General features: G+C 38.5%; 2 protein-coding genes across 5 annotated transcripts in view; one reads left to right on the top strand and one right to left on the bottom strand.

Moving 5' to 3' along the window:
• Positions 1-746: 746 nt before the first annotated feature.
• On the top strand, positions 747-15,945 carry COCH (cochlin). Its single transcript, XM_023591544.3, has 11 exons — positions 747-1,258; positions 1,342-1,386; positions 3,399-3,555; positions 4,424-4,557; positions 4,937-4,999; positions 6,125-6,169; positions 6,288-6,435; positions 9,835-9,938; positions 10,645-10,871; positions 11,057-11,573; positions 14,958-15,945. Exons 1-11 carry the CDS (start codon positions 1,225-1,227, stop codon positions 15,131-15,133), a joined length of 1,650 nt encoding a protein of 549 aa, XP_023447312.2. The 5' UTR covers positions 747-1,224; the 3' UTR covers positions 15,134-15,945.
• Positions 15,946-20,842: 4,897 nt separating this feature from the next.
• STRN3 (striatin 3) overlaps positions 20,843-26,736 on the bottom strand; it is a 122,647-nt gene continuing 116,753 nt past the window's right edge. For 3 of the 4 annotated variants that reach the window (XM_004467931.5, XM_004467929.5, XM_004467930.5), the window contains 2 exons: positions 22,601-22,687; positions 21,505-22,514 (listed from right to left, as the gene is read on the bottom strand). In XM_004467931.5, the coding sequence (XP_004467988.2) occupies positions 22,345-22,514; positions 22,601-22,687 (257 nt within the window). In that variant the 3' untranslated portion in view covers positions 21,505-22,344. Of the gene's footprint in view, positions 22,515-22,600; positions 22,688-26,736 lie in introns of all 4 variants that reach the window. The other variant, XM_004467928.5, reaches the window with a different exon arrangement.

Raw genomic sequence — 26,736 nt, 5'->3', positions numbered from 1 at the left:
AGAAAAGGCCAATGTCACTGCTCTGGGCCACCTCCCAAGCGCGGTCTTACTACCCACTGCAGTAAATGGAGCCCGTTGGGGGAAACCCGGCTCCGGCAAAACCAGGTTGAAAGGCCGAATGCCTCAAGTCCAAAACATGGTCTGTCGGTTGACGCGGCTTCTAACGCAGAGCAAATTCCGATTTGGTTTAACTTTAGAAGCAGAAATTCTATTTCAATAAGAGCACGAAGTTGTTAAATTTAGTTCTCCGGCCGCGTAGAACGACCGACCAAGGAGGGCCGGGCTGACTGCGAAGGCCGCTGCTCGGGCCGTCGGGGACGGGACTCGGGAGCCGGGCCCTGCCCAGCCCGGGGTGAGGGCGGCGGGTTCGCAGCACGTCGGGCGCCCGTCCCCGCCCGAGCGCTCTCCAACCCGCGCGCGCGGGCTGGGGGCTCGCCCCGCACGGCCTCGGCGCGTCTCCAGGAGCGTGTCCCGCCGCCCTGGCACACTCGCCCCCCTGCCGCCGAAGCCGGGTCGGGTTGGGTGCTGGGACTCTAGCGGGGTCCTTTGCAACGCCCCTAGGAACGGACACTACGTCCCCGCGCCCGAGACCCGCGCCGCGGCGGAGGCGCCCCGGGCCAGCTCACCCCCGCGCGGTCCAGGGCGCGAGGGCGGCGGGAGCAGGGCGGGAGCAGGGCGGGAGCTGGACCGCCGCCGGGCGCCGGGAAGCCGCTGCAGCCCCCGCCCCGCGCGCCCCCCGCGCCCCCGCGCCCCCGCGCGCCCGCGCCCGCGCCCCCCGCGCAGTGCTCATGCGCGCCGCCCCGCCTTTATAGCGGCCGCGGGAGCCGCGCTTTCCGCACTCGGGCGCACCGGGCGGATCCCACGCAGGTGCCGCGCGCGGGCCATCCGGGGAGCGCACACGGATCTCTAACGTCTGCTGTCCGGACCTCTCTCCTTTGTCTCTCCCAGCTTGACCTTCTTCGTCTTGGGGTCCCCGTCCGGGGTTGCACATCGATTCTGCTCGATTGCAGCCGGAGCGTCGCCCCCAGATCGAGAGGGGCTCTGGCTCCGGAGCAGCGGCCCCTTGGATTTCCTGCCCCACCCCCCTCCCCCGGCCACCCCGGGGAAAGCGAGATTTCTGAGGCGCGGGCGGGCGCGGCTGGGTGGGTGCGAGAGGACCTCTGTCCTCCTGGAGCCTCCCTGGCTTTCTCCCTCTTCCCCAGATCCGAGCAGCCCCTCGGCACCATGTCTGCAGCCTGGCTCCTGATTCCCTGCCTCGGTGGGTACGCGCACCTCACCGCCCCCTCCCCGGCCCGAGGCGTGGAGGCTGGAGTCGGCCCTCGCGCTTTCCTCTCTTCGCAGGTGTGTGTCTGCTGCTGGCGGAGCGCGCGGGCAGCGAGGGAGCTGGTAAGTTCTGTGCTCCCGGGCCGAGCGCGCAGGCTGCGGTCTCGGGGGCGGGCGCGCTGAGGACAGCGCGGGTAGAAGCTCGCTCAGGCAGAGCCTGGATGTCGGCCCGGGGGCTGGAGGTGGAGGGCACTTAGGGTTGGAGCCCCTGCCCAGCGCACCCCCTCCATTCTTATAGCCGTGCTGCTGGGTTTATTCCACGATGGCTTACCTGTTTCCTACTCGAAGGGCCCCTGGGGTCGGATGGGGACATACTTCTGAAGGCGAGGAGAAAAAAGTCTCCCCCATCGCCAGAGCTCCCGGGCAGGGCAGGCATCGGCAGTAGGAGGTCTGGGCCGGGGATACTGTGAGACACAGTATACTGTGAGGCACATTAGTCCTGGGAGAGACTGTTTTCCTGGGAATAACCCCTATTCAAAAAACAGCATTTGCGGGCTCATTTTGCTTTCGAGAAAGTTTAAAGAGTTGGTTGCTCCTGCAGAGGTCCCAGTATGGGTATTTAGCTCAGTGTGTTTTCTGTAATTTAAAAGGCAGACTCTTCTAAAATCTATTGCTTGTTTTCCTTGGGAGTAGAAATGAGAGTAAGTATTGCACTGAACTATTTTTGCTACCCCCACCCCCCATCCCCACTAAAATCATTGTTGCAGCTAAAGGCAGAATCTCTGCACGGATTTCCAATGCCGCACCTACCCCACCTTAAAAAGGGAGGAAGGATTAAGGCAGTTTGATAATAGGTGTGAAGCTACTGGTTTTGGTAAGAATTTAAAATTCCCCAGCTCTTTTCAAACCTACTTGGCATCCTGCCTTCCTTTCCATGGACACAGCTCAACAGAAAGCACACAGGTGACTCTTAGAAGAGGGTCCTTACTGGAGGAAAAGCTACTCAGTTCGGCAATATAACCAGACAGTTTTGCTCTTCTTGGGGGAAAAAATTATTAGCATTGGTTTCAAAAAGGTTCAGATAATCAAAATTTTCTGTGTTTTTGAAAAATAATATTTATAACGTCAACCACAATTTAACGTTCCCAGTAAACTGACAAGTCAACATGTGTTATGTTATCTTGGTACATGTTGCCAAGGGCTTGTCTCTCTACGCAGTATCTTTTATTATAATAATTATTATTTTTAGGAGGTACCAGAGATTGAACCCATCCTGGAGACCTCATACATGGGAAGCAGGTGCTCAACTACTGAGCTACTCCCCTCTACTCAGTATTGTTTGTAGTAGAAACTTTTATTCTTTCTTGGTTGACTCTGAAAAACTGGAGAGTATTAGCAGTGCTCTCTAAAAGTGCATTCACTGACTGATATATCTCTTTGGACAGATCTGGAGCAGAAATAATCAGATTCAATTAAGACAAAAATTCTCCATTTTGAAGGAACTAACTTCCCTGTTTCCTGTACTGTGGATGTTGCAGAATGTTCCTTGGGGTTTGTAACCCTGAGCAAATTAACCCCATGGTTTTAATTTCCTCACCTGTAAAATGAGTGATTGAGCTAAACAACATTCTGTGAATCTAAGCAAAAAAAAAAAAATTTTTTTTTTTACCGGTTTGCTCTGTTTGGCAGATAACCAGGATAAATGATCCTCTGAAATGAAAGATGATTTAGAGAGGTTTGTGATATGTCTATGAAAAGGGTCAGTCCAGATTCAGTAGCTTGGACAACTGTGTACACAGTATCACTGGAGTTGAGATTTTTCTATTTCTTGAGTGAATAAGTGGTTAATAATTGATGTTACATTTAGTACAGATATATTTCCAATTATGCTGATAATGACTGAGAAAAGTCTGATATGAGACTTTTTATAGTGTCTGGGGACTAGGTTAAATTGGAAAACTGACTTTTGTCTTGCTGAAATCTAAAGAGGCATAGAATGGTACAAGTCAATATTTCTAACTAGAAGTGTAGAAATTAGGGGAATAAAACTTAAATTTCATACCCTGATTCCCCACCTTACCCCACCAAAAGAAAAGTCCTAAGAATATTCTTAACATTCCTTCCTTTCTTTTCAGTTCCCATTGCTATCACATGCTTCACCAGAGGCTTGGACATCAGGAAAGAGAAAGTAGACGTCCTCTGCCCCGGGGGCTGCCCTCTTGAAGAATTCTCTGTGTTTGGGAACATAGTATATGCATCTGTATCGAGCATCTGTGGTGCCGCTATGCACAGGTATGCCCGCACGCCTCCGCGGGAGAGAAATGCAAGCATGATTATTTTCTTTCCTGCTTTAGCCACCCCGAACCCTTCCCCTCTTTTTTCTTTTGATGTCAGTTTTGGTCATAAAAGGCACACTTTTAAAGTTTTCCTGGATATTCTTGAAACACCAAACAAAGGCGCTTTCTGTCTAAAGGCAAATTGTATTACTTCATGATGGTTAGAGTCCTGTGATTTTAAATCATTTAATCAGCAAATTGCAATCAGTAGTCACTAATCATAATCAGTAATCAGTAATATATTACTGAGTTCTCACTATATGCCAGTCATTGTTTTAACTCCCACAACTCAACAAGGCAGACAGAATTTTACCCCAGTTTGCAGACGAGGAAAATAAAGCTCAAAGATTTGTCAAGTACCTTGCACAAGGTCACAGTTCTTAAGAAGTGCCAGAACTGGGACTGAAACTCCAGATCTGTGTCCAAAATCCATATTCATCACCACTATGTTATGTTCCAATAGAATGGCCAGTGTGACACTTTTTTTTTTTAATGACGTCCAAAGACATGAAATTAAAGTGAGTATCTTAAACTAGGAAAATTGTTTGGAGTTCTTTGATTAATTCTAAATCTGGAGGATTAATCAGGAACAGGATAGTTAATTGTATAATACAAGTGTGTTCTTTTCAACACTTAAGAAGTTTGAGAGCACAGAAACATTTGCCCAGGCAGATTTTGTTCCTGTGTGAGCAAGCATCCTTAGATGACTTCCCCGCTGAACTATTTTCTTGATTAATCAGAGCACTAGATACAACCTGACGCTATAAACCAGTCAAGTGCCCCTGAAAAGGTATAGATTCTCAACCAATATTCTTGTGTTGCAGGGGAGTGATCAGCAGCTCAGGGGGACCTGTGAGGGTCTATAGCCTACCCGGTCGAGAAAATTATTCCTCTGTAGTTGCCAATGGCATCCAGTCTCAAACACTTTCCAGATGGTCTGCTTCTTTCACAGTGACTAGTAGGTACAATTATATTGTTCTCACTTTTGTATAAATATTGCCCCCCTACACACAAAAGTTTTTCTGCTTTCCTTAGCCCAGCCTGTTTGATGCTGATGGAGAACCTGTGATCAAGACTTCTGATCTATCTGCAGTCAGAATGCCCTAAGACCTACTAAGTAACACCAGGCCAAAAAACTAGAGAATTCACTTTTGGTGATCCTTAAAAAATAATGATATGTTAAGAATTAATTTTGATTCTCTGAAATTAGCTTGCTGTTTACTCCTGTCGTCATCATGAATCCTTATTATGTTAATGATTCTATAGTACTCTAAATTAGAATTGTTATGCTTTGGTGAAGAAGGAGGACCAAAAAAGGGCTCTTTTTATTTTAACAGAAGGCAAAAGTGGTACCCAGGAAGCCACTGGACAAACAGTGTCCACAGCACATCCACCAACAGGTATGACACATGGAACCTATCTCCTAGATGCCTGGCACAGCATTTGGGAAATTATAGTAAATCTGTTGTTGGCAGAGGTTCTCAAAAAGTTGATATTGAAGAGAAACAAGTATCTTAATATTATACTGGTATATTGCATAGGGAAGCATATATGATTTTAAATTTCAAGCTCCTTATTTTTCTTATATTTTCAATTATGAACTCTGCTACTAATTATTCTTTTTTTTTTTTTTAAGATTTATTTTTTATTTATTTAATTCCCCTCCCCTCCCCCGGTTGTCTGTTTTCTGTGTCATTTTGCTGCGTCTTATTTCTTTGTCTGCTTCTGTTGTCGTCAGCGGCACGGGAAGTGTGGGCGGCACCATTCCTGGGCAGGCTGCACTTTCTTTCGCTCTGGGCGGCTTTCCTCACAGGCGCACTCCTTGCACGTGGGGCTCCCCTACGCAGGGGACACCCCTGCGTGGCAGGGCACTCCTTGTGCACATCAGCACTGCGCACGGGCCAGCTCCACACTGGTCAAGGAGGCCCGGGGTTTGAACCACGGACCTCCCATGTGGTAGACGGATGCCCTAACCACTGGGCCAAAGTCCGTTTCCCACTAATTATTCTTGAACTCCTACCACTCCACCCTGATTTGATAAACCATACTCAGGAACTGGTCAAAGTACCATGAACTTCTTCCTAGTTCCATTTAATTCATTAAATTCCATTACAGCTCTGTTATATGAATAAAAGGAATTAATGAGGCTCCACTTTAAGAAATATCCAGGGACCCCCTTTTCAAAGACTGTGGTAGTTTTAAAGTCAAAGGAACTCAAGAAGTTTGAGAACACAGAAACATTTCCCCAGGCAGGTAGAAACATTAGCTTCCAATCCTACCTCAACTATGGATTTGGGATTTAAAATATCTGAATTGTAGGCATATCAAATATGTAGGCCTCCTATAGTTCTAAATTGTTTATTTGTTGGGATACTGCTTCTCCAGTTCGGAAAATTAGGAGAAAATTAGTTTTTAAAAAAAAAGTATTTTCAAGAATGACATTCCTTGTCTTGGGCTCCCCCCTGTGGACTTCTTGCTAAGGAGCTGTCTTCCTTCTCTAATGCCACATGCTTCCTCTGTGTCAGGTAAACGACTAAAGAAAACACCTGAGAAGAAAACTGGCAATAAAGGTATGAGTCAAGCTATCTGGAAAAAGAGCATACTCTGTCTTTCTCTCTCTCCCTGCCTCTCTCTCTCTCTCTCCACAATAAGACTGCTAATGGAAAGTACTTGTTTGGGTGTCCACAGATTGTAAGGCAGACATTGCATTTCTGATCGATGGAAGTTTCAATATTGGACAGCGCCGATTTAATTTACAGAAGAATTTTGTTGGGAAAGTGGCTCTAATGTTGGGAATTGGAACAGAAGGACCACACGTGGGCCTTGTTCAAGCCAGGTACCAACCTTGTTAAAATGGGAGGAGACTTGAATAAGTTCTGGAATGATGACAAATGATCCTTTTAGTTGGTACATTCATTTCAATTCCATATAAAATGCTGAATTGTGGACAGTCTGGATTCCCAAATTGTAAATTCAAGATTTAAGACTGAGTGGGCAGATTAGATAGGTTTGAATGCCCCCTTCTAGAATAAAAGGATTTAGTGAATTGTATGCAATCTACTTGAGGACCAGATGGTAGATGTTGCTCACACAGATCGCCTCTGCATATGGACTCTGCTTAGATCCCAGTTTCTCTTTTCTGAATGGAGAAGGCGATATGTCTGTTACTCCTCAATATTTTGTTATTCTTTTTAGCTCTTTCCATATTCCCTTTGTTGGAAATCTGAAGCATAGTCTTTTTATTTTATTCATTTTAAAATAGTATTTATTGATGGCTTTAAGATAGTAAACTTGAAAATATATTTCCCAAATCACACTCCCTAGAGATAATCACTATAAAATATTTTATTTCCTTTCAGCATTTTAAGAAAATAATTGACTACAAATATGTGGATATTCCTTTTCTAAAGCTCAAACTGTAATGTCCTGTATCCTCTTTTTCCTTCCCTTAGTATTTTGAGCATTTTCTCATATCAAAAATATTCTTCAAAAATACATGACTTGAATATGTAAGAGGAGGGATAAGAGAGCTGAAAATGATTATGTGCAGTTTAAAACTAAAAGTAAAAGTTGTTTCTAATCATTATAAGCATATCCTTTAAAAATATTGAAATAAATACCAAGCTGGGAATTCATGTTTTCATGATAGGCTTTATAGTATTAATTGTTTTAAATTACATTTTTAGAATTTTAAAAAGTTATATTGCTTGGGTAGCAGATGTAGCTCAAGTGGTTGAATGCCTTCTTCCCATATTACAGGGTCCCAGGTTCGATCTCTGGTACCTCCTAAAAAACAAACAAACAAACGAAAAAACAAACTCTTATTGAGGAGCGAATGTAGCTCAGTGGTTGAGTGCCTGCTTCCCATGGACAAAGTCCTGGGTTCAATCCCTTGTACCTCTTAAAAAAAAAATTCATTGCTTAATGTTTCTTTGTATATTTATTTAACCATTCTTCTATTAGTTTTTAGCCATTGCAAGTTATACTGTGGTACAAGAACTTCTTTATATCATTCTTGTGCCCATCTCTGATTATTTCATTAGGCTAGATTCCTAGAAGTGAGATTATTGGGTCAAAGGACTCTGACACATTTATGACTTCAGTTATAGTCAAATTGCTTTCCAAAAAGTTGAATCAGTTTAGACTGCCATCAGCAGTGTATAAGTGTGTCACCAGTACTATTACAAACATTATTTTTTTTTTTTTAAAGATTTATTTATTTAATTTCCCTCCCTCCCCTGGTTGTCTGTTCTTGGTATCTATTTGCTGCGTCTTGTTTCTTTGTCCGCTTCTGTTGTCGTCAGCTCTTTGTCCGCTTCTGTTGTCGTCAGCGGCACGGGAAGTGTGGGCGGCGCCATTCCTGGGCAGGCTGCTCTTTCTTTTCACGCTGGGCGGCTTTCCTCACGGGCGCACTCCTTGCGCGTGGGGCTCCCCCACGCGGGGGACACCTTTGCGTGGTACGGCACTCCTTGCGCGCATCAGCACTGCGCATGGGCCAGCTCCACACGGGTCAAGGAGGCCCGGGGTTTGAACCGCGGACCTCCCATGTAGTAGACGGACGCCCTAACCACTGGGCCAAAGTCCGTTTCCCCTATTACAAACATTATATTTCATTTTTAAAAATTTTATTGGAGTAACATATATATAACATTTTCTCCATTTTAACCACTTTCAAATATACAATACAGTGTTGTTAATTATATTCCCATGTTGAGCTACTGTCACCACCATCCATTACTAAACTTTTTCTGTCATTACAAACAGAAACACTCTACTCATTACACATTAATCCCCCTTCCTCACCTCCACTCTTGACTCTGATACCCTGTAATCTATTTACTGTCTCTATGAATTTGTATATTCCATTTCATTTATTCTTGTGTTATTTTTTACAACTGGCTCTTAATCTAAATAGAAACTCATTTGGTATGAGGTGAGAATTTAACCTTGTATTTTCTATGTAGTTTAACGATTTATCATTTCATACCTTTTTAAAAATTCCTTTTTAAAAATGATGCTACTGATTTGTGACATCACTTTATACTCAAGATTGGGCAAGTCTATTTCTTTGATCCATATGCTAATTCTTACATCTTTCCTACTCTGATTATTGTAGTTTTATTGTACATTTTAATATTCCATAGGGCAAATTCCCCTGCACTACTTTTTTTTTCTTAGAATCTTTCTTACTACAGTTACTTAATTCTTTTTCAAGATGAAAGCATGTAGATTCATACAAAGACTAGATTCCCTGTAAACTTCCTGGTTTATGCGTCTTCTGTTTTAGGAAGAACATAATAAACTATGTCACTGCTTTCTATTTAAGCAGAATAACCAAATATATCATTAAGGATGCAAAAATAAAGCTAATCTTATAAATCATAATTTGCATCATTGCAAAGTGACCATAAAAATGAAAAGGTCATCAACCCATGAAATCTGATTTTGTAACCCAACATTCCATCAGGCATGAGAAATCTAACATCCAATCGGTGCTATACTTGTGTTAGGTGGCTACTGATAATGCTAAGATCTTAAAAATTTTACACTTATAAAATATTGACCTATCTAAAACTAAACACAGTAAATTGTGCATTAACTAATTGATTTTACTCAACATGGTCTTGAGCACAGATTATAAAAATAAGTTGAGATTATTTTAATATTAAATATGGAAAATAAAATTGCCTCTTAAAATACTTACAATTTTAGTTTGACAAGTGTAAATATTATTTCTTATAAGAAAGATTCATTATTTTAAAAACTTTATAAGCAGTTTAGTGCTTCCAGGGTCTCTCACTGGAACAGACCTTACCTCACACCCAGCCCTCTTCCAGCTACCTGGTGCTCAACTCAACTCTCCATACTTCTGTTTTGCTGGTCAGTTTACCTAAAGCCCTGAACCTCAATTTCTTTTTTATAAAATAGGAATAATAGTTCCTATTTTATAGAGTTTATAATGAAATGAGATTATACATGTAATATATAAAGTATTCAGCTCATTACCCAGAATATAATAAGCCCTAATGGAGCAATAGACTTCGTTACATTTTTGAAATATCCCCAGAAATTCAAATAGGGATACAATGCCTTTGTTGACGCTATACTGTGGGATTAAGGAGGAAATTTGGGTGTTATCTGATTTAAAGATTTTTTTTTTTAAAGCAATAATGTTGCTTGTTTGTTTCGCCTTTCCAATTCTCCCAGGATAACATTTTCTTGTTTTTCTACTTAGTGAACACCCAAAAATAGAATTTTACTTGAAAAACTTTACATCAGCCAAAGATGTTTTATTTGCCATAAAGGAAGTAGGTTTCAGAGGGGGTAATTCCAACACAGGTAAGTAGACTTTGGTACCTGGGGTATAATATAGGGGAGAATTATCAGACATGTAAAACAATATTATGCTATTTTGTATAAGGGGACATGAAGATTTCCTGGCACTGAAATCTTGTTAAGGTCTGCACTTGATCATCAAACTATCCAATCTATAATGGAAAATATAACAGAAAGTTGATATTTCTTATTTAAAAAAAGAAATCCAAAGCATTATGATTTGTAATCCTTATATTGGATAGGCCAGATGTCACTTTAGAGAGGTGCCTCCTGTTAAAAAGCAGTAGCAAATATTAACAAACTTAGCTAATGAAAGCAGATGTGGTGGAACTAGAGTAGCACTATTGACTCTCTTACTCTCTTAAGAAACACTTTTTATTCTCCTGAGTCCTTAGAGGTATCAGTCAGTCACCAAGGTGCTAGATAGAGAACACATATATGGGAGTAGGACTCAGTTTTGTGTTCCTCACTGGTGAATGATATGAAGAAAAAAATTGTGAAGCATCTGGGAAGTAGAGAAGGAAGTAATGTGGGTGGGGAAGACCAAAAAAAAAAAAAGCCTGATTAATAAACTTCCTGTTCTGATGCATCTATTACAGAACCGGAGTTCTGTATAAGTTAAATCCTTAAATTTAAGTTGCTACAGGGAAATAGAAATGTCAGCTGAGCAATACGAAATGCTGCTCCAATGTGCTTTTTTCAAACCTAGGAAAAGCCTTGAAGCACACTGCCCAGAAATTCTTCACAGCAGACGCTGGAGTGAGAAAAGGGATCCCCAAAGTGGTGGTGGTGTTTATTGATGGCTGGCCTTCTGACGATATCGAGGAAGCAGGCATTGTGGCCAGAGAATTTGGTGTCAATGTATTTATCGTTTCTGTGGCCAAACCCATCCCTGAAGAACTTGGGATGGTCCAAGATGTTGCATTTGTTGACAAGGTAAGGTGGGAAGGGGTGTCTTCTGTTATGACTACCACAATAGACTCAATTCTGGAACCATAAACACACTTTTGGTTGGCCTGTATTTGGATCAACTTTGAATCCTCAAGGTTTAATCTGTTCATAATTTTTAAGAACAAACAACTTTTGATCCCTTCAGACATTTTGTGTGTTTCCTCCATTAGGCTGTCTGTCGGAACAATGGCTTCTTCTCTTACCACATGCCCAACTGGTTTGGCACCACCAAGTATGTGAAGCCTCTGGTTCAGAAGCTCTGCACTCATGAGCAAATGATGTGCAGCAAGACCTGTTATAATTCAGTGAACATTGCCTTCCTAATTGATGGCTCCAGCAGTGTTGGAGATGGCAATTTTGGCCTCATGCTTGAATTTGTTTCCAACATTGCCAAGACTTTTGAAATCTCTGACATTGGTGCCAAGATAGCTGCTGTACAGTTCACCTATGATCAGCGTGTAGAGTTCACTTTCACTGACTATAGCACCAAAGAGAATGTTATAGCTGTTATCAGAAACATCCGCTATATGAGTGGTGGAACAGCTACTGGTGATGCCATTTCCTTTACTGTCAGAAACATATTTGGTCCCATGAGGGATAGCCCCAACAAGAACTTCCTGGTAATTGTCACAGATGGGCAGTCCTATGATGATGTCCGAGGCCCTGCTGCTGCCGCACATGATGCAGGTAAGGTCCTCGGCTTTTGTATGGGAAGGGAACTGAGCAAGGATCCAGTAAATTTTAGGAGTAAATAAAAAATTTGAACGGTATTTTCCTGAACAATTACCTATAAAATGGCAGACACTGTTCTAAGAGCTTCAATCCGTATTATTCATTTAACTGTTGAAGCAGTGCTACTAATCTCATTTCACAGACAAGGAAACAGACACAGGTTAAAACCCTTCTCCCAAATCCCACAGCTAGTAAGTGGTGAGGGCAGAATGCAAAACCAGGCAGGGGAAGCAGATGTGGCTCAACTGATAGAGCTTCTGCCTACCATATAGGAGGTCCAGGGTTAGGTACCCAAGGCCTCCTGGCCCGTGTGGTGAGCTGGCCCACGTGGAATGCTACTGCGTGCAAGGAGTGTTGCCTGCACAGGGGTGCGCCCCGCACAAGGAGTGGCCCCCTGCACAAAGAGTGCAGCCCCACGCAGGAGTGCAGGCCACCCAGGAGTGGTGCCACCCACATGGAGAGCTGACTCAGCAAGATAACACAACAAAAAAAAAGAGACACAGAGAAGAGAAAATATGAGACGCAGTGAACTAGGGAGGTGGAGCAAGAGAATGATCACCTCTCTCGTACTCCGGAAGGTCCCAGGATGAGTTCCCAGAGCAGCTTAATGAGAATACAACAGACATAGAAGAACACACAGCAAATGGACAGAGAGAGCAGACAACGGGGGGGGGGACGGGGATGGGGAAGAACAACAACAAAAGAACCAGGCAATCTGACTGCAGATGTATTCCTAACCCCCCTGTATTGTTGGCAGAATTGCCATGAGAAACATGTTATGTGTCAAGGAAATATGTTACAGGTACTTATGTTTGACTCAAACTTCAAATATATCTCCCAAATAATCACCACTATTTACCATAACCTATTAATCTGCCTTTCAATAATTTCTCTCCACCCCCTCCACGTTTGCACTTGCTTGTCTTTCTTTAGGAGGCACCTGGAACCAAACCCAACACCTGTCATGTGGGAGGGAGGCACTTAATCGCTTGAGCCACCTCTGCTCCCTGTTTTGTAGTGTCTCTCATTTTTCCTCCCCATGTCTCTTGTTGTGTCATCTTATTGTGTCAGCTCACTGTGCCTGCCATCGTGACCACTTGCTCTCTTCTTAAGGAGGCACCAGGAACCTCTGCTCCCTGCCTTGTTGTGTCTCTCATTGTTTTTTCTTGTGTCTCGTTTTGTCATCTTGCTGCACCTGCCCCTTGTGCCAGCTTGCTGTCTTCTTTAGGAAGAACCAGGAACCGAACCACAGACCTCCCATGTGGTAGGCAGGACTGTCACTTGAGCCACATCCGCTTTTCTATCCTAACTTTTTGAAGTAAAGTTTTCAGTCTGGTATGACTTTCTAAAATGATAAGGTCTACAGAAGACTATCACATCTAAACTTGCTTCTTACCTTAAGTGGTTTCGTTTTTGTTTTTTTTTCCTTTAAGATAATGAAATCACACTATGGACTTTATACAAGTATGAGAAAAAGGGTTTGCTTTCTCCATTACTGACAAAGGTCACTAGTGCCTGAATACTTTAGCATAACGTGTTGCTGAGATCAAATAGACAAAAGCGGATGTAATCTTTCCTGGGATGTGACTGAATCACTGAAGTCTAATCATATATATATATATATTTAAAATGCCAGTTTGGGAGGAGAAGGATCAATAGCCTTGCATGTGCTTATACCTTAACTTTTCTGCACCTCCTTTTTCCTCTCTGCTATTTAATTCCTAATGATTTGACCTTTGTCCTTGCTATACATTTGCTAGCACCTCTGCTAATGTACTTATGTACTTTTATTAATGGAATACTATTTTTAAATAGGACAGAGAACTGATATATGCAATTTAAGCTATATACCTGGCTTGTAAGGAATATTTATACATGAAGATCTATTTGCTATCATATTCCTTAACACTTAGCTTACTAAACTAATTTATGGTTAACAGGATTGCATTCAGACTAAATAAAGTGAACTAGAGTAATTATAATTCAAAGACATTTTCCCTACATGATTAATTGAACTTCAGTCGGTTGAATCACAATGAAATATTTTCATGAAAATCTCTTAGTGATAGTGAAATCCAAGTTACAAAAGTTAAAAAACATAAGGTAGACTTTCAGGGCTAGGACAGGACTGTTTTTTATTTTTAAATATAATTATATATTGGGACTATGCTACATTATCTGAGCTTGAATACAGAACTTAAAGGAGGAAAACTGAAGGGAAGGGGAAAATGCTTTTTTTTTTTTTTTTTTTTTTTGGCGGGGGGTAGAAGCGGGGAAAAGGGGAAATTGCCTGGTGATGACACATTCAGAACGTTTTGTGTAGCTTTTCTGTCATCGAAACCTGTTTTCTATCTTAAGTCTGCACAACCCTGAGCACTGAATACCAACAGAAGTGGGATGAAATCTTGGATGATAGGGGAGCAGCCATTACAGAAAATCTCAAAATGTGTTACATCATTATGGAGAATCTCACCCTGCAGTAGACTGTAGTACATGCTAAGAATCTAACAACCACTTCTATAATTGGGATTGAGATGAATTAACTAGGATATCACCCCAACCAAAATTATACCTAGACTAAAAGCCTTCTAATAATTCAAGGGAATGCAGTCAGAATGCCTCAATATAACTGGAAGAAAGTTTCAACGTTATAGAAATTTCTCTTTGCCTGTTCTCATCAACAGAACATTTTTACTCTGTGATTAAAGACTATTTATGACCATTGGACAGTTTGCTAATGTAACAAACACTGAAATTGAAGAAACAAGTATTATTCAGAGGACTAGTCATCATTTCCCAGTCAATGCAACATCCTTAGAAAATTTTAATACCAGTTACTTGTCTCATCTTTTGTGCCATTCATTTTTGCTTTATTGTACTGGCTATGACTCTAGTATAGCAATTAACTGGAGTGATAACAGGTGGTCCTTTCCCATGCCAATCTCAGAGGGGAAATTTTCACTATTTCACCAATAGTGAAAAGAATTTTCAGAGTTAGTTTACCAGATTTATAAATTGCCTTCTAGTCCTAGTTTACTGTGTTATCACGAATGGATATTGAACTTCAGCAAACTTTTCTTTCTGCATCATAATTTTATTCCTTTAATGTGGTAAATTACACTAATGGTAAAGCTTCTGGTTTTGACCAAACTGTTTAGCCACTGTCATCACAATGACTGTCAAAGCCTACCTAATAATTTGGTACAGGGAATTTAATTCTTCAGACACTAGTAGGCAGTTTTCTTTTAAATTATGCATTAATAAATGAAATATATATACACACATATATAAAAAAACTGGAACCTGGTTTCAATTCACTTTAAAATATTTCCATTGTAGGTATCACCATCTTCTCTATTGGTGTGGCTTGGGCACCTCTGGATGACCTGAAAGATATGGCTTCTAAACCGAAGGAATCTCATGCTTTCTTCACCAGAGAGTTCACAGGATTAGAACCAATTGTTTCTGATGTCATTAGAGGAATTTGTAGAGATTTCTTAGAATCCCAGCAATAATGACATTTTAACCATTATGCAAGGGGCGCTAATATTTAAGTTGTATTCTCTTAATACTGAAATACTATAGCCTAACTAGCATCAGATACAAAATTATTATATTAAATATGTCAACAGCTGTTTTAATAAGCAAACAAGCATTCATTCAAAGCTACTACATTCTGATTACAATATATAGACTTCAAAACACTGCTGAAGCTTCCTAGTCATGATCCCTAGAAATTCAGGAAAGAGGAGACATCATGGATTATAATCATGAGTTCTATTTTATTCCGTATGGACATGCAAAGTCCATAGCTTAATAAAAGAATGAGACCCAAAGCAACATTCCTTGCTGAATCATTCTGTATTGATAGGACGATGAATGAAAAAAACTTGAATGAAAATCAGTTCTTAAACATAGTTCAAGTATAGTTTGACGTTTTGACCCAAGTAGATGTTTTCTTAAAACCAGTCAGTAAGATAGTTACTTCATATTATTAAAAAGTTTATATAGATTATATGGAAGAGAATCGTGTATCAAGCTGCTTTTGTAGTGTGTTTTCGTATTAACTTATGAATGAAAATCTCACCGAAAAAAATGGCAGGATTGCCCTGTATTTTTCTATTTATATCTTTAATTTTGTATGTGTACAGATATAATTTGGCTTGTACTCTGTTATCCCTGTACTGAGGAAACTGTTAATGTGGTAAAATTTTTACCTATTGCTTATACTTCAAAACATTTAATTTTAAAAAACATCACAAATATACCTGCAGGAAAAATATTTTAGTTTTAGTATTTGAGCAATAAAAACTGCTGGTGACTGTTATTCTAAGCTGTCTTATTTATTCCAAGTGTCTCTCCTTAGGATATGGTAAAAACTCAGTATTCACTAATGTGGGAAGACTGGATTTTTTTAAAAAATGCAATAACTCCAAATACATTTATTTTTTTCTTTCAATTATTTATTGCTTTCTATATGTACTAGGTCATGTTCTACGTATTATACATAGCCATTACCAGGTTGAACAATATGGAAGAAATGCTTTTAAGACCTTGCATGAACAAAAAGTATTTTGTAATTACTATTTTTTCCCCAAACATTTTAAATACTTTCAAACTTACAGGACAGTTAAAATATACAAACCCTATACAGAGAATTCCAACATACCCCTATCATCTCCAATATTGAGAACCACAAATTTTAACATTTTACTACATTAATCATTCTGTCCATCAATCCATTGATCCATTTTCTGAACGTAAGTCGTATACATAATGCTCCTTGAACACTTAATACTGCCAAGTACATTTTCCAAAGAACAAGGATATTCACTTATGTAACCACCTTAAGTACAGTTATCAAGTTCAAGCAATTTAATAGACATAAAACTTTGTTTATATTCCAGTTTTTTTCTTATGTAACCATAATGTCTTTTTGAGCCTTTTCTCCATTATTTGATTCAGTCCAGGATCGTGTATTGCATTTAACTGTCAGTCTCATAGTTGCTCATTCTTTTTTCATTGTGCGAACATATACAACATAATCTTCCCCATCCAACTCCTCTCAAGCGTAACATTCAGTGAGATTACTTATAGCTACACTGTTTTGGTACTATCACCACCTTTCATTACTAAAACTTCCCCATCTTGCAGCCAGAAACCCTACTCTCATGCACTAAATTCCCAGTCCCTCTGCAGCACCTCCCCCCCCCCAACCTCGGCCAACCTTTTCTGGCACAGAGTACTCTATATTTGGTCTCTATGAGCTTGCATATTTCTGGTATTTTCTTTGTAGTTACTATGGGGCTTAAAGTTAACATCCTAAATCTTTAACATCTCATTTACTTAGATATCAACAACTTCAACAGTATGGACAAACTACATTCTTATATCCCCAATTTTATGCAGTTCTGGTTACAAATTGCATGTTGATACATGGTCAAAACCACTATCGCTACATTTTATGCATTTCCCTTTTAGATTCTGTAGGAAGCAAAAAGTTGAGTGACAAAACAAAAATACAATAGTACTGACATTTATATTTACCCATGTTGTTACCCTTACCCAGAGATCTTTATTTCTTCATGTGGCTATGATCTACTGTCTAGAGTTCTTTTCTTTAAACCTGCAGAACTCTCTCTAGCCTCTCTTGTAGGGCTGCCCTAGTGATAATGAACTCCCTCAGATTTTATCTGGTAATTTCTCAATTGGTCCATTTTTGAGAGCCAGTTATAGAACTCTTGGTTGCAATTTTTTGCTTTCAGCAATTTTAAATGTCATCCCACTGCAGTCTGGCCTCCATGGTTTCCAATGCAAAATCAGCACTTAATCTTTTTGAGGCTTCCTTGATGTGACATGTGGTTCCTTATCTTTCAGCTTTAAGAATTCCTATCTTTGGCATTCGGCATGCTGCAGGGTAGGACTATTTGGGTTTATCCTGTTTGGAGATCACTAAGCATCTTAAATGTGTATATTCATCTTTAAGTTTGGGAAGTTTTCAGCCATAATTTCTTTGACTAAGCTCTCCATGCCTTTTCTATTCCTACAATGTGTATATTGTAGGCTTGATGATGTCTTATATTCAGGTTCAGCTTCTTCTGCAAGTGCCAATCTTCTGCTGAAATCCTCTATGGATTTTTAATTTATGATACTATGATCTTCTGCTCTTTGGCTCCTTTTCATCCTTATTTTTCGTGTTCATTTCCCTGATTTCCTTTAGCTGAGCATATTTAGGACCATTTTTTAAACATTTCTGTCTAGTGTGTCCCAGTCTGATCCTACTCATTGATGGTTTCTAGTCCTTTTCTCCAGGTTCATCATTTTCCGTTTTTTATGTTTTGTTTCATTAAAAACTTGGGACATTTTGCTATTTTTGATGTGTTATCACTAGAATTTAGACTGAGGCATCAGTTCATTAACCTTATATTTAGCTAGTGTTATGACAGCTCTCCTTAATTGCCAGGAGCCAACAAGTAAAAATTATTGAAATTATAAAAAAGAAAACACCTTTCCCAGTCTTGCAGATTGACTTGTGCTAGGGCTTGCCTTCAGAGTGTATCCATGAGAGAGTAAATTGAGGCCAAAGCAGAAGGGGCCACCCTGACTTTTTCTACACACTTAACCTTGGGCATGTATAAGTGGCCCGAGGAGTTATATTTAAAATGTCTTCTCTTCCCTAGTATAATTAGTTTTCCTTTCGGTCCTGGGTACCGCAGTGTTGGTCCTACAGCCATTAATCCCTTGCACCAGGCAGAACAACTTGAGTGCTCTCCTACAGAATGCTGTAGGAGAGCTCTGTGCACTGCCCTTCCATGCAGGGCAAATTCTAGGGCAGTGAGTCCTGCAGGTCACCAGATAGGGTCAGACATACATGCTCCCAAGGTGGGAACTGGGACCTGGGAGCGTGGACTGATTCTGTGCAGAGCTTATGAGAGGCCAGCCAGGGAGCCATGAGATCGTACTGCTTTTGTGCCATTTTTCTTGATTCAGTGCCCACTCTGTTCCTGAAGTTCTTTGAACTGTTTCCTAGAACTCTGAATTAAGATGTTTCTGCCATTTCTTGCTGGTTGTTCTTGTTTCTGTAGTGGGACAGGGCCCTAAAGCATCTATCTCACCATCCTGATTGGGCAAATCATTATTTTCACTTTAACATGCTTGTGAAGTTGGTTCCTAACAAAGGTGAACATTATAGACCAGTTTGCACGCTATCTCCCCACAGACAAAGGAGTTCTTTCATGCCATCCTGGCCATCTTCTTCCAAGGCAAGACCATCATGTTCCCCTTAATTCACCTGCAGAGCCTACCTCCCTTCAAACACACTGACTCTAGCTGAAATGGTTTACAACCAGTGACCCGAGGAAGGTTAGAACTGGAATATATATACTCCAGTAAATCTTTGAGTCCAACAATTTACAGATCATGTAAACGGAATGAAAGGACTGTGTGTTTGGAGAGGTGGAACTGAAATTGTCTTTGACTTCATAGAAATATGATAAAATGGAGTTTGAGAAGACCACCTCTTCCCTCTATCCCTCAAAGCTGAAAATGTAATTGATTTATGTAAAGAAGAATTTTCATTTAATTAAACAACAAAACTGGGTTAACATGAGTTTTCCCTAGTAAATAGAGCACAAATTCTCAGCTGGGGAAGTACCACCCCCTTTAATGAAAAAACAGTTTCCAGTCATTAGGCCTTAAATTTTTTTTTCTTTAATTTTATAAAGGACAAGCTTTTGAGGCACTGAGGTAACCAGGGTGGCTAGTATTTTTTTTAGTTAGAAAGCAGCATGAGAACAGAAACCAGCACTTTATTAAGTTACTATCAATTATTTGTGTCAAGTAAACAATCAGGATAAAGGGTTAACAAAGTGGGTAGACAGTAGGGAAAGGGTTGTTAAAAAAGATCTATTACAATCCAAAGCTGGCAGTCAAGTCTACTTTTCAAATATACTAACCCATTTATAACTTTTAAGGCATTATAAGGTGTTAACTGTGTGGATAACAAGTTTGAAATAAGAGAAAAGTACATGAGTAACTAATATGAAAAAGAGGCAAATTAAGACCAACTGGGAAAAACTCAGAATATCAGTTTGTGTATAAAAAGATTATCCATAAGGCTTATGTACAAAAGCTGTATTTAAAGAATATGCAAATTAATCTACATAACTTTCCACAACACAAATGAAAGCACAGAAATAAAATGAAAATAAAGATGCCCTTTTTCCAACCCTCAGTCTCTTCCAAATGTTTAATATTGTGGAGAAAAATACAACCAAAGCCGTTAAGAGAAAAATAAACATATGCTTTTTTTTTTTTTCCATTTCAGTTTTAATACATCGCAAAAGAAGTTACTGTATATGCACTGCAATGATAATATTATCGCATTTCAGTTAACCAGTAATGCACTGGTTTGGAATAGCTGCCACAAACAATAGTCAATTTAGAAAAACTTATTCTTAAATTATTTCCAAAATAAGTGACCTTTACTTTGTTCATTAATTGAAACTTCAGTTCAGAAAGCCAAAAAATTTGATTTAAAAAAATTTTTCTGAAAAGTTTTAACAATAACAAATTGTCTCTTGGGATTTTTACGGTAGATGAAAGCTTCTGAATTAAGTATTATTTTGCAGCATATATTCAAGTAAATTTTGCCAAATAATTACCTAATATTGCCTTCACATTTGCAAATTCCTTCATGGAAAAAAACTTATTACCTTGTTGAAGGAGAAGTTTCAAAATAGTAATACTTAACATTATTTTTAAGGACAACTTTTAATAATGTAATTTATTCTTTACTGAGACTTTTTTGAAGAAAAAGGTTTGGCTAGATGGGAAGATATCACTATTTACTAACTGAAATTCAGATTTAATAAAGGAACAGGATGTTTAAGCAAATGATTTTAAAAATTAATCCTGTTTTTTTTCTTTTTTTTATTTTATTTACTTTGTAATAATATTACATTAAAAAATATATATATGAGCTTTTTGGTATATTTTGAATGGACTAACCAATAGATGACTTAAAAAAAAAATCCCTAATGAGGTGAAGTATTTGAAAATCAGTATTACTAATAGTGTTAACTGTTCTGATTTTAATATTATTTCAGTAAACAGTACAAAGTTTAACAGAGCTCACTAAGAATTCTCCATTTCCTAATTTAATGATGGAGAGTAAAGTATTGCACTTTATTATTCAACACAAAATAAGGTAGCCAACAGTAACATACAGGTACACAATTTAATATTTATTATATGCATTTTATATACATTATTTTTAAACAGCTGCACATTTGCTTTGTGGTACAATCTTAAAAATTTGCTGATTCATAAGTTTGTAAAACAAAAACCTTACAAAACTCATCAAAACTCGCAAACTCATCAGAAAAGTTTTTTTGGAAGACTAGAAAAAATACTTTATTGTCTTAATCATGCATTACACAAACAAAATCTTTAGTTACACCATAAAATTAAACACATCTGAAAAAATAAAAACAGGGATAACTAGTCCAAACAGCAGATCTCTGTATCCTGATTCAACTATTTTTGTACCCTATTTGAAATGCAAATAAAATTTTTACTTATAATATTTTCAGACAAGATATTTTTGTTTGGAATCATGGTAAACCAAGATATGTATCTGGGGGGAAATCACCTCGGTTTGTAACAAACTATAAAACATTCCATTTTTAGTCTACTTTAGACTATTCAAAGAGCTTCAAAATAGATATAGAGGGTCCCTTTAGCACATTAATAAAAGGATATAAAGACCAACAAAAAGTGAAATAAATAATAAGAGTATTAGCAAGATGGATAATCCTTGATAAATAAACTTGTAAATACAGTAAGATGTACAAATTATCACATAGTGATAGGATGCAAAGATTAATTTTTTTTCTTTTTTAAGAGTTCATTTGGAGTAGTAAACCCCTCAGTTTCATTTTAATATACTTAATAATTCTTGGTTTATGACGACAGTTGTATGATGAGGAAGGTGATTTAGCATCTTTACGGAAGGACTTAGCTGAGCTATATTAGGCAGTTAAGGAAAAAGTGTGGTTACATGGCAGCGGGTCAGTGAAATCTCTGTGTATTAGGGTTGTATAATGCAGAAAAAACTTCAATACAATCTTGAGCACTGTTGTGACAGGTAAATATATAAAAAGACTTATAAAAACTAGAATTTTATCCAAACATTTGTGCAACTAATGCTAAAATATTTTAAGTTAAATTTTCTTTTCTTTCTTTTTTTTTTTTTTTAAAGCAAAATAAGTTTAAAAGGGAATCTGTGGCATTCAACTGATAAACAGAAGATCACTAAGAGATGAAAAAAAGCTACTCTTGGAGCTCATTTCCCCTGACAAGAGCACCACATTCCTAAACCCTAAGGCAGCACACAGAGTCCAAAATAAAAGTCTTTTTTATAAGATCAGACTCCACATTGGTGTAAAGACAGCTAAAAAACAGACATACGCTCAGTTCATATCCATTCAGTACAGGCTACAAATACTGGAGTCCTTGTTTTGTCCCACAAAATACAGTAATTACAGTTAAATTAATGAGCCTGACATTATTTAAAATGTGTTTTCCACCAATTTATGCCTGACCCAAATATGGTTTACCCGGGCAGATCACATGTAGTGTCTTATCAGTAACCTTTTTGATGGCAGTGTGCAACCCTTTTTCTGTCCAAGCATATCTTTTGTTATGATGTGAGTTTCTGGTTGTATCACACAAAAACTTTGGCAAGAGCATCAGCCCCTGCACTGGCAATATAAGCTTTTGATGGGTGGAAAGCAACATCATAAATGGATTCATCCAATTTCTTCCTATGAGCTGTTATTTCCTGAACACATGTCTTGCTGTCTAAATTCCACAATCTAATGGAACAGTCATGGCCTGTAAAAGAATACCACAAATAAGTTTGTTATTGAGTAACAAATCTTTTATAAAATTTATGGGCAGTTCGGTAAGTTCAGACTTACTTCCAGACATCAAATAGATTCCATTAGGATCTACTGCTAGACTTGTAACAGCATCCAAATGAGCTACCATAGAATGGATCATTTTACCTAAATAAAACACAAAAGAGAAGGTTAAGTTTTCACAAAAAGTAACTTGAGAGGTGAAAAAACCACAATATAAATTATAAACATATCAACATAAGACAGTCACTATAGCACAATATTTTTTCACTGTGGCACAATACATGTAACAAAATCTACCATTTTAACTATATTAGAGGGTACAATTTGGTGTCATTTAGTACATTCACGATATTGTACAATGATAACCACTATCTAGTTATGAAACATTTTCATCATCCCACAAGGAAATTCCATACCCAAAAGAAGTTACTTCCCATTTCCTCTTTGCCCTCAGCCCCAGAAAACCACTAATCTGCTTTCTGTCTCATTAATCTGCCTATTCTGGAAGTTTCATATAAATGGAATCAAACAGTTTGTGGTCTTTAGCATCTGGTTTCTTTCACTTAAAAGTTAATCCAGTATAGCAATATTAAGAGAATTAAAATTCTAATGCAGAACTTCCCCAATTCTAAAAAGGACTTCTGTGTGACAAGAATTTCAGAGTATCTAATTGAGTACTGGAAAACACAATGACAACAGAATTGCATCAAAGGCTGAAGAGCATGTAAACTGGAGTTAAAATGAAAAGAGAATCTTCCTCAGAAAGATACCTTAAGTCTATCTTATATACATATGTTTATGATAAATAAATGACCAGAATAATATATTCTTACCTATAAAGTCCAGTATTGTCAAGTTCATTTATCCTTTGAAATGTCATGCAGTTTATACGCTAGCATGAAGAAAGGGGTGTGTGTACGTTTGGGGGGAGGGAGGGGTTTGCCAGAGAAACTGCTCTAGATTTCCCAGATATAAACAAAAACATTGTCCTAAAAAACACAATTTAATGAATATCTTCACTGAATATTAGGCAAACAAACAAGATTCAAGAGCGCGTTGAGATTAAGAAACAAGTTGTGAATACAAAGTTGTATGGCAGGCACATCAGGCCCCTGTACTGGCAAAATATGCTTTTGATGGATGTAAAGCAATATCATACATTGATTCATCCAAGAAGGGAATGAAATAACAAATGTCTGGACTGCTCATAATGAGAAATGGTGGCATTCATAAAAATTCTAGTTATAATCATTGCCATACTTCTGGTCCCCTGATGACATTCAAAACTAGGATAAGAAATAGACCTACTTTGGTTATTGTCCATGGGGTAATAGCTATTGACCTGAATATGAAACCACACTATCAGATTTGTGAAAAGTCAGCCTCTTCCCCCCAAAAAAGAGAAAAAAAAGAAAAAGGAACAAAAAGTCATGTCATTTTCTGGCAATACCAAATTAAAACAAAATTAAAGAAGCCACTGTTTAAAACGGAGTTTCTCATTAATACTAAATTAATCACAGAATAACTTAGAGACTCTTCTTCACTACTCTGAGAAACAAAAAGAAAAATCATTCAACTTACTACCTTCAATTGTTTAGTCCAACATAATTCATCTCTCAGTCTAGAATCCATTCCTCTCAATATTCCTATAAAAGAAGCCGGAGTATGACGATGGATGTTCTCCAGGAAAATAATCTCAAAAGGCTTAGGGGTTAAGCCCCAAGCATCATTAGCTTCCTTTAACACGTTAAATCTGATTCTAATTGTTAATTCACAGATCTAGTTCTAACTTCTCTACTGAGAATGACCCTGTATTTCCTAAATTAAACATGTCTAAAACCAGTCATCTTTTATCCAAGAGCAGATCTAACTACTTCTTTAAGGGTGCTATAATTTCTCAGTTTAACTCTAGGCCTCCTGCCTGTGCACTAACTCCCATCCTGACATCTTAAGTCAATGAAGAGTCTACACTTCTCCACACAGGCACATAGTCACTTCAAAATTTCACTGACCCCTTTAGATTGGACCATGTATAGAGAGGTGCAATTCTGACCAACCTGGATGCTGGGCTCCCACTGGCAACCACAGAAGTAACAAAGCTTCTGATCCCTCCTAAAGACCCCCACTTTACCAGCATATACCTGCAGCTTCTCACATTTAAGTATTTTCACTTTGGTCCCATCCTCAGTTACCACCCTTTTCCCCCACCAAGACTAATTATTTTCCCTCTAAATGAGGTAACAGAGAGGACACATGCTTTTCATTCCTTCTTACCTTGCTGGCACCCTAAACTCTTTCACTGGGTAATTAATATTGTAGGTCTCCATAAAATGGAGAGGAAATAATGATCAATGTAAAATACGTGGACTCTAAAGCAAACTGTGTGGGGCTGAGTTGCAACCCTCCTACTTTTATCTGTTATGGGACCTTGCAAAAATTATTTAGCTTCTTTAAGCCATTTACTTCATCTGTATAATGGGGAGGTCCTGGGTTCAATCCCAGTACCTCCTTTGAAAAAAAAAAAATAGTGCTGTATCTACATAATAAAGTTGATAGCAGAGGAAACGGGTTAAAACATGTACATCAAATAGAACAGTGTCACATATATTAAGCAATATACCTATTTCTTAATAAGCTCCAAGAAACTAAGACTTTTTGTTTGTTCTGTTCACCAAACATTTAGAACTGTGTGAAAGATATGGTATATACATAATAAACTTTGCTGAATGAATGAATCCAAAACCAATTCAGAACCTTCTTACTCCAACTCTTTTATATCCCTTACACATACTATATCTTCTCCCAAATTTACTGAATGACTAAGTCTCTAAGGCGTAATATATGCAAATTTAAATTTCTGCTAACAAAATTTTCAGTCACAAACCCTGAAGATCTCTCTGCAATAAAGAGTGTAAACTGTAAACTTTAAATCCTTTATCCATATAGTGCAACAAAATTAATATTTTTAAACCAATTTTGCAACCCCAGCTTAAATATTTTCATTGGTTCCCCAGAGTACATACTGGAAACAAAAATCCATTGTTATTAGACTTCCCCTGAGAAGTCCTCCTCAATAGTCTATTTGCCTTCTCCAAACTTCTCTCTTTGGCTTTGTCTATAAGAACCTTCTGTTCCTACCACATTCTGCCTCTGATTAGAATAGCCCCTAATCTGGGATTTCCTCCCTCCAGCTTCACTTAAAAATAAATTTACCATTCCTTCAAGGCAATCTTCAAACCTCAACTACATAAAGACTCCTCCATGTAGCAGGGCTCATTGCACTGCCCAACTTTGTGTGTATGTGTATCCCATTTCCCCAAACAGTAAGTCCCCAGAAAACAGGAACCACATATCATACATTTTTGTTGTTAAAATGACTTACAGCCATAACTCATCTAAATATTTATGGAACTCATTCACAGTATCAATTTACATCAGGTTTTATATTTTTAAAAAATCAACAAAATTTACTATTCATTTTATAGAATATTATACACTTAGTCAACTAGCAACATCAATTATGGGAATATTTTAGATTATATTTTAAATGAACTACCATTTTTCAGTATCTGACTACAACACATATTTTAATGTAACTAAATGTATTTGTATCTCTGTGAGTGAGGATACCTCAGAAAGAATTAAGATTTTGAGTCTATTTCTTCAGTTATCTTCACACTACATTTAAGGGAGTAGTTAACAGAAAGAATAAACTGGTAGAATTTGGAAACAATTTGAAAGATTATCTGCTCCTTATTTCTGTTAAGTAAAATTGTAATGAACAGTATAACAGCTCTAGAGATAAAATTTTTGCTTTTAATCCAAATACTAAATTTCGGAACCTCCTGTTAACAAATGTAGATTTCAATAATTAATAAAAATGAATTTATTTAGAAACATAATATGAAAATGACCTTACTTCCCTTGCAACAGAAAAGATATTTCGGCTTCATAAAAATGGTTTAAAGAACTGTTCTGAGAATCAGGTGTTGAATGGAGAGTATCAACCTGAATATGGATTTTATTTCCTGTGCAATATCGAGACCTATAAATATTCAACTTGTTCTATTCAATTAAAAGGAATATGTCAAAAGGGGAAATGGTAAGACAAATGAGTTTATATGGCTAAGAGACTTCAAAATGAGTTGGGAGGTCAATCAGAGAGGTAATGCTTATGCATGTCTCAGCAGGAT

The sequence above is a fragment of the Dasypus novemcinctus genome, chromosome 3, assembly GCF_030445035.2.
Source record: "Dasypus novemcinctus isolate mDasNov1 chromosome 3, mDasNov1.1.hap2, whole genome shotgun sequence".
Lineage (NCBI taxonomy): Eukaryota > Metazoa > Chordata > Mammalia > Cingulata > Dasypodidae > Dasypus > Dasypus novemcinctus.
This window is presented reverse-complemented; position numbering and strand designations above follow the sequence as displayed.

Excerpts from the sequence above, each read along its gene's own strand:
- COCH (XM_023591544.3), top strand. The coding sequence starts at position 1,225 with ATGTCTGCAGCCTGGCTCCTGATTCCCTGCCTCG. Across the intron at positions 10,872-11,056 it reads ATGTTGCATTTGTTGACAAG|GCTGTCTGTCGGAACAATGG; the intron begins GTAAGGTGGGAA and ends TTCCTCCATTAG. Across the intron at positions 11,574-14,957 it reads TGCTGCCGCACATGATGCAG|GTATCACCATCTTCTCTATT; the intron begins GTAAGGTCCTCG and ends TTTCCATTGTAG.